At 39.2% G+C, this 8,144-nt stretch overlaps 1 protein-coding gene across 1 annotated transcript; it reads left to right on the forward strand.

The window, feature by feature from the left end:
* The first annotated feature begins 1,710 nt into the window (after positions 1 to 1,710).
* LOC149972938 (tetraspanin-8-like) lies at positions 1,711 to 7,808 on the forward strand. The gene is made up of 9 exons (XM_090213432.1): positions 1,711 to 2,101; positions 3,908 to 3,973; positions 4,246 to 4,362; positions 4,677 to 4,751; positions 4,997 to 5,092; positions 5,395 to 5,493; positions 5,835 to 5,945; positions 6,120 to 6,203; positions 7,211 to 7,808. The coding sequence occupies exons 1-9, from the start codon at positions 2,042 to 2,044 to the stop codon at positions 7,337 to 7,339; spliced, it is 837 nt and encodes a 278-aa protein (XP_090069558.1). The 5' UTR covers positions 1,711 to 2,041; the 3' UTR covers positions 7,340 to 7,808.
* The last annotated feature ends 336 nt before the right edge of the window (positions 7,809 to 8,144 follow it).

Raw genomic sequence — 8,144 nt, forward strand, 5'->3', positions numbered from 1 at the left:
GTTAGATATACAGTGCCTTGCGAAAGTATTCGGCCCCCTTGAACTTTGCGACCTTTTGCCACATTTCAGGCTTCAAACATAAAGATATAAAACTGTATTTTTTTGTGAAGAATCAACAACAAGTGGGACACAATCATGAAGTGGAACGACATTTATTGGATATTTCAAACTTTTTTAACAAATCAAAAACTGAAAAATTGGGCGTGCAAGAAACTCAGAAATACCTTGTGTTACTTTTGATGTTGAGTCGTTATACACAAATCTTCCACACGAGGGCGGTATTGAAGCTATGGAACATTTTCTTCTGCAACGTGACCTTTATGAACTACCTTCCAGTGCATGCATTATAACATTGTCTGAAATAGTACTCACACATAACTATTTCATGTTTCTAAATGATTTCTTTATTCAGACGAAGGGTACTGCTATGTGATCCCCCATGGCTCCTAACTATGCTAATTTGTATGTGGGTTACATGGAGAAACAGTCTATTTTCAATCCTCTCAAAAATGTTTTCTTGCCTAAAATCATTATTTGGAAACGGTATATTGATGATATTTTTGTTCTATGGAGGGGTGATGCAAAACAGCTCCAGGCGTTCCATGCTCTTCTTAACTCCTGTTCTGATCATTTGAGATTTACTATGCAATCTGATACACGTCAAATCAGTCTTCTTGATCTTGTGTGAAGATAATGTTCCACATCAACAACAAACTAGAATGGTCCAAACACACCAAGACAGTCGTGAAGAGGACACGACAAAGCCTCTTCCCCCTCAGGAAACTAAAAAGATTTGGCAGGGGTCCTGAGATCCCCAAAAGGTTCTACAGCTGCAACATCGAGAGCATCACTGCCTGGTACGGCAATTGCTCGGCCTCTGACCGCAAGGCACTACAGAGGGTAGTGCATCCCCAGTCATATACTGTTCTCTCTACTACCGCATGGCAAGCGGTACCGGAGTGCCAAGTCTAGGACAAAAAGGCTTCTCAACAGTTTTTACCCCCAAGCCATAAGACTCCTGAACAGGTAATCAAATGGCTACCCAGACTATTGTGTATAGCTTGTCTTTTTTACTGTTGTTTTATTTCTTTACTTACCTATTACGTACCTTTTTTTGCACTATTGGTTAGAGCCGGTAAGTAAGCATTTCACTGTAAGGCATTTCACCTGTTGTACTCGACGCACGTGACAAATAAACTTTGATTTGATTTGATCCTTGACAAGTCTCGGAGGGTTGATTCCTGCGCTACCGAAATTAAGCCTTGGCCTCGAACGCTTTTGCAGAAACTCAACGTTTCTTCATGGAAAATCACGATATAGTTTATAGCACTTGGAATTTGTATTTGCTAATATATATTTATTTTTTATAATATTGACACCATATTCCATTGGTTAACTGACCACAATCCATTGAATCAATATGAAGAAGTGTTGATTATTTGACGTCAGGAGAGCACAGCACATGAAAGAAAGCGTTGAAAAATGCAGCACAGCGTTATGTTTTCCTGCAATGTTCACTGCTGGCGTGTGAGGCCAAGAGTGCGGGGCGCTTCATTTCTGTCGCGCAGGGATCAAAACGTTAACAGTTCTGCGCTGCTCCGCAAAGCGTAAGAAGTAGAGGCCCTATCACCATAAATGCTGCAAGGCCAACGCAGACAGCAGATTGATCATATAGTTCCTTTTAGCCTGCCTGATCTCTAGCCATCGTGCACTGGCCAACATAACATGGGAGGTTGCGTTCATGTGGGCTAGTCCACCCCATGTAACCAAACACCATTCAGCAGTATGTCAACATCAAAGTCCTTGCTCCGTCAAAACGATACGCCACACCCATGGACCTTCGTTTATTCTCCGAAGTATGTAGCGAACATAGAGCAGCGGAATAATTTAGTTTGAGTCGTTAGGCAATGTCAACAAACTCACGCTGAGAAGAAAAACCGGTTAAAGAAATCGGACGATCCATTTTCTGGATTTAATTTAGCCCCTCTCTGAAGTGAACAATTTATCTAAGCTGTTGTTTGTATCATAACCAAATATTAAAATGGGAAGAATTAATATCTGGGTAAAACGGGCGTTCATTTGTGTGTGTGTCTTGATAGGGGTAAGTAATCTTCCAGTCTATTGGCCTTATTTCATTCGAGTTGATGAATTCGTTTTTTTTTTATCGGCCACTTTATGACCGTGTAGACAAGTTTAGTTATATTACTTCCATCCCTATTGCAGCGCTTGTTGTTGTTATGCGCGCGGTGGGGTGCCCAAGCAATGAGCGGTGCTGCTTACATTAAAATACATTGGCCGATTGTTCTCCTCTAGTGTAGTACTGAACAAAGAAGTAAAACAAAATAGATGTTGTAGCCTACGTAGTTACCCTTTGATATCAGCTGTCATGTTTAAACTTTCACTGGAATCCGTTTTTTAGGTGTGGCTTGTGGGGGATGTGTTCAACATATGTATTTATTGTCTCAGCATATTCTACTTAAGCTGCAGTATGTTATAAAGTTATGTCATGTTTATTAACTCAGACACACGGCATACCACAAAGGGTTTGTAAGTATATTTGATTAGTAAACAGCCAACTAAAGTAACATTTCAGCTATTCATGTCATCATTTATAGGCTATTTATAAATGATACATATGAAATATATTGTAAACTCATTAACCCTCTGCTCACAAACCCTGTAAATAATTCCATCCCTCATGACTCATGATGAAGCATGAGTAGAATTCTCAGAATAATACCCTGTACATTGTAATGATTGTATCTACATTTACTGTGTATTATCAGTAGAATTCCCAGTATAATACCCTGTACATTGTAATGATTGTATCAACCTTTACTGTGTATTATCAGTAGAATTCCCAGTATAATACCCTGTACATTGTAATGACTGTATCAACCTTTACTGTGCATTATCAGTAGAATTCCCAGTATAATACCCTGTACATTGTAATGATTGTATCAACCTTTACTGTGCATTATCAGTAGAATTCTCAGAATAATACCCTGTACATTGTAATGACTGTATCAACCTTTACTGTGCATTATCAGTAGAATTCCCAGTATAATAAACCTGTACATTGTAATGATTGTATCAACCTTTACTGTGCATTATCAGTAGAATTCCCAGTATAATACCCTGTACATTGTAATGATTGTATCAACCTTTACTGTGCATTATTAGTAGAATTCCCAGTATAATACCCTGTACATTGTAATGACTGTATCAACCTTTACTGTGCATTATCAGTAGAATTCTCAGTATAATACCCTGTACATTGTAATGATTGTATCAACCTTTACTGTGCATTACCAGTAGAATTCCCAGTATAATACCCTGTACATTGTAATGATTGTATCAACCTTTACTGTGCATTATCAGTAGAATTCCCAGTATAATACCCTGTACATTGTAATGATTGTATCAACCTTTACTGTGCATTATCAGTAGAATTCCCAGTATAATACCCTGTACATTGTAATGATTGTATCAACCTTTACTGTGCATTATCAGTAGAATTCCCAGTATAATACCCTGTACATTGTAATGATTGTATCAACCATTACTGTGCATTATCAGTAGAATTCCCAGTATAATACCCTGTACATTGTAATGATTGTATCAACCTTTACTGTGCATTATCAGTAGAATTCCCAGTATAATACCTTGTACATTGTAATGATTGTATCAACCTTTACTGTGCATTATCAGTAGAATTCTCAGTATAATACCCTGTACATTGTAATGATTGTATCAACCTTTACTGTGCATTATCAGTAGAATTCCCAGTATAATACCCTGTACATTGTAATGATTGTATCAACCTTTACTGTGCATTATCAGTAGAATTCCCAGTATAATACCCTGTACATTGTAATGATTGTATCATGTGTTGTATTCTCTTCAGATCATCAGCACCCTCTTGCTGGCCATCACATTATTTGGACATGGGCACTTCCACCAATCAGAAGAAGTAATTGTTATTTTTATAGCTCCTATTACATTTCCTTATTATGTCATACACCTTTAGTTATAATAATTCTGTGTCCATCTAGCCTGGTCCCAGATCTGTTTGTGCTGTCTTTCTAACTCCTACAGTGTTTAGCATGACAACAACCATAGAAGTTGGTTATAGAGCATAAACAGATCTGAGACCAGGCTAGAATCCAGCAGTATCATTGTAATATTATGATTATAAACCCAGAATTGCCATTTCATGAATTTGACTTGTCTTCCTACTCACAGATAGACAAGATGCTGCCAGGGATAGCAGTTCTGTATGTCCTAGACGCAGCAACCCTGGCCCTTTCAATCTTTGGGGTCTATGGAGCTCGCAAGGAGAAGAAGTGGGCTGTGATTCTGGTAAGCCTGTACCCTTAAGTGGTAGATGCCCTGGTCCCAGATCTGTTGGTGTGATCTTGGACAATGACCATAGGGGTTGGCTATACAACACAAACAGATCTGGGACCAGGTTAGTGTCTACCGACGTGCAAAACGGTTCCTTTCTGACAAGTCATGGCATGCCTTAGAACTCAACTGAAACCAATCAACCATTTTCCCCATGACCTGTTTCTAACATGTTTCCCAGAAAGTGTGATATGGTTTGAAGTGATTTTTGATTTGAATGAACCTTTAAGTATTGATTTTGCTTGACAAACCCCAATATGTGTGTGTAGTTTTCTGTAGGTATGTCACTGGCCAGCCTATACCTGTTTGTGAATTGTGTGAAAGGATATCAAGCCAAACACGAGGTACAGTCTACAGCTTATATGTATGTATCTTACCTTTTGAATTCAACCTTGAGCCAATGTTTGTTTGCTGTTCCGGTGAAAATATATTAGAGTTAAATGTAACATAAATGTTATAGTATAAAGCATGATGGTGGAATATATCTGACTCTTGATAATTCAGTCTGTTCCTATCAAAGTCGTAGATTATTACTGTATAGGTTTTAGCTGTGAATATAACAGTCAATGTAAACCTCATTCATTTCAAGATGGAGGAGTTAAGCAGAAAGGAAGACCTAGCCATGATGCCTCTCAGTGGAGCGAAACAAAACGATATAGAACAGATGTACTACTTTCAAGCTAACGTAAGTCACCTTCATTGAGTACTTCTTAGGGTCTCGGCCAATCCAGGACAGGGTGTGTGCTTCCACCTTTGTGATTAGGTGTGTTTTTCCATGGGTGAGTCCTTAGGGCTGTGGGGTTGGGGTTGTTTTGGATACAAAGTGTCTGCAATGTGTTTTCCGGACACAGATGATGTAAACCTAGTCCTGGACTAAAATTACTTTCATTGGAGATGTCTCCATGGAGTAGGCTTCAAGGCCTTCTAGTTCTGGAAATCAATTAAGTGTTTTTAAAGTGTCTGTTGTGCTGTTTCCTTCACTTTCAGTTCAAATGCTGTGGGCTCGTACAAGGCTACCAAGACTGGGGCACAGACATCCCCCTCTCCTGTCTCTGTTCTGATGAGGACTCAACAGACTTTAAATGTGTGAGTCTGCTGTGTTAAATAAGTTAACTTGATGCTGTTGTTGATGTTGTTGTGTGTATGCTGAGGAGGATTCAGTGTGTCAGTCTGTGTTAAATAAGTTAACTTGATGCTGTTGTTGATGTTGTTGTGTGTATGCTGAGGAGGATTCAGTGTGTCAGTCTGTGTTAAATAAGTTAACTTGATGCTGTTGTTGATGTTGTTGTTGTTGTTGTTGTTGTTGTTGTTGTTATGTGTATGCTGAGGAGGATTCAGTGTGTCAGTCTGTGTTAAATAAATCTGTTATGTCTTTCGGTAAGATCAATTGATATATTTTTACGAGCCCATGTCACATTCTATTTCAGGTTGCTCGTGGTAACAATACAAGATTTGTTATTCACTATCCCAACAGTGATATGTCTGAGGATGATGACCACAAGGGATTAATGGATGAACACATGCTGGTATATAAAGAGGTAAAATCATGTCATTCCACTACACCATTACAATGCCATAATTCTAGTTTGATATACAAAGATGATTTACAGTACTCTTTGATACAATAAAGTGATATTTGTTCTGATTTAATACGGACACATGTACTCTTGTTTTTCTCACAAGATGATAAACTCTAAATTTGTAATTTTCAGCCATGTCTTCCCATCCTGATCCCTTTCATGGGCTATGCAATCAGCCTGATGATAGGAACATTAGTAGCACTTAACGCATTATGGGTATGTATTTCATATCTATGTCTGTACTATTTCACCATTTCAGGGTTGGGGTCCATTCAGTTTTTTCAATCAAATCAATTGAAATTCAATTCCCCAAAAAATAGTCCTTAGTGGATTTTTCAATTCAGGAAATGAAATTCAATTGACTACCCGAATTGAAAACTTTAGTAGTATTTGTTCATTATAATTATTACCGATGTGGCAGCTAAAAGCTGAATTGCAGTACACAGTACATACAAGTAAACAAGAACAATTAAAACATCTGAAAGTCAGGATGCTAACTGAAGGATGGATGATTTGACCCCTGTCGTGGAAATTCAGTACTGAGACAGACTTGGTCATTTCTTCAAACAATCATCTTTATTTAATATTGATTAATTATTGCAACAATGAGGATGGTTGACCCCCCCCCCCCCCCCCAGTAACCTAACCTTTACACAAATGCAGAGTACTGTATATAGCTGACACTAACAATGCTCAGTCATGGTTGATTCAACCACCCCCTCATGCAGACCAAGGAGCATCATAAACCACTGGCTTCATCCTGTCGTTATCTGCACTTGGGTTGTTGTCTTTACCCCACCCTGGCTTAGTTTCCCAGATGGAAGAATGATTTAGAGACAATGAGGAATTGTTCTAAACTCCTCTCTTGGTTACACCCATCACATGTTTACTATGTAATGCAGTCTTTAACTCATTTGTCAGCTCAAATCATCTCTGATGCCCAGATTAGCTGCAGGGAATTAGAGTGGAGACCATAAAAACATAGACACTAACAGGACAGAAATATCCTTCTATCAATTAAACATGAATTGCAAACTATTAATAATTAACAAATCAGGTAAATATGTAATTTTTCTATCACACCCCAACACTGTACCATAGTGATTTTTACCGTACCTTTCGAGTGTAGGCCTATTAGATTGAACCATCATCTATCACACTCAGCGTCTGGTCACCTGCTCCGTCAATCCTGACTGAACCGTTACTGTGTGTCTGGTCCTCAGGATGTTGGAGTTGCCCTGGCCATCACAATACTCTGCCAGATGAGAAGAAAGGTTGATGTGCCACCTGTGATCTTCACCTCTCAACCACCTCAATACCAAGAGCTGTGTGACACAGCAGAGAGTGTCTGACATGAAATAGTCCTCTTATGAAGGAGACTCAATGCACTAGTCTGAGTGCCAGTCTGTTTGTGCCATCATGACAACTCCTGTCACTCATTTGTGTCAAAGACAAAGAGTTGACTTGGCAATGACAGACTAGCATGATGGCCTTTATTTAGCTAGGCAAGTCAGTTACGAACAACTTCTTATTTACAATGACGACCTACCGGGGAACAGTGGGTTAAACTGCCTTGTTCAGGGGCAGAACAACCGTTGGCATTGGCAAGACCACAAACAGGTCTGGGATCAGGATAGCAATGCACTCATATTATGTACATACTCATAACACACATGAAAGGACAACTCGGGACATTATTAGACATTAGACATCTCTACTGTGTTGTCCAAAGTATTACTGTTCAACTGTTTAACCATTTAACCATTGTAGTGCCTCAGTGTTGGTTACAGTGTCTTGAATAAAGGGACATGCATCTTTTAACATTATGGTCCTTTTATTCGACAACCATTTCTTCCAATGACTTTTGTCCTCTCCCCATCCTTATTTCACTTTCTGCCTTTGTCCTTTTCTCCTGCGCTCTCCTCTCATCCTCCTCTCTCCTCTCTTCCTCTTTCTTCCTCTTTTCCACCTGCTCTCTCCTCTCATTCTCCTCTCTCTTCCTCTTTTCACCCTACTTGGCCCTATCAGAGCCTACACCCATTAAAACCTCCCCACTATTCCACTACTTGGCCCTATCAGATCCTACACCCATTAAAACCTCCCCACTATTCCACTACTTGGCCCTATCAGATCCTACACCCATTAAAACCTCCCCAC

Source organism: Oncorhynchus mykiss, chromosome 21 (genome assembly GCF_057628025.1).
Source record: "Oncorhynchus mykiss isolate SJ-2025 chromosome 21, ASM5762802v1, whole genome shotgun sequence".
Taxonomy (NCBI): Eukaryota; Metazoa; Chordata; class Actinopteri; order Salmoniformes; family Salmonidae; genus Oncorhynchus; species Oncorhynchus mykiss.

Bases quoted from the DNA above. Each gene is read 5' to 3' on its own strand.
- LOC149972938 (XM_090213432.1), top strand. From the start codon at position 2,042: ATGGGAAGAATTAATATCTGGGTAAAACGGGCGTTCATTTGTGTGTGT. The intron at 4,752-4,996 runs GTACAGTCTACA...ATTCATTTCAAG, and splicing joins GATATCAAGCCAAACACGAG to ATGGAGGAGTTAAGCAGAAA. The intron at 6,204-7,210 runs GTATGTATTTCA...TCTGGTCCTCAG, and splicing joins TAGCACTTAACGCATTATGG to GATGTTGGAGTTGCCCTGGC.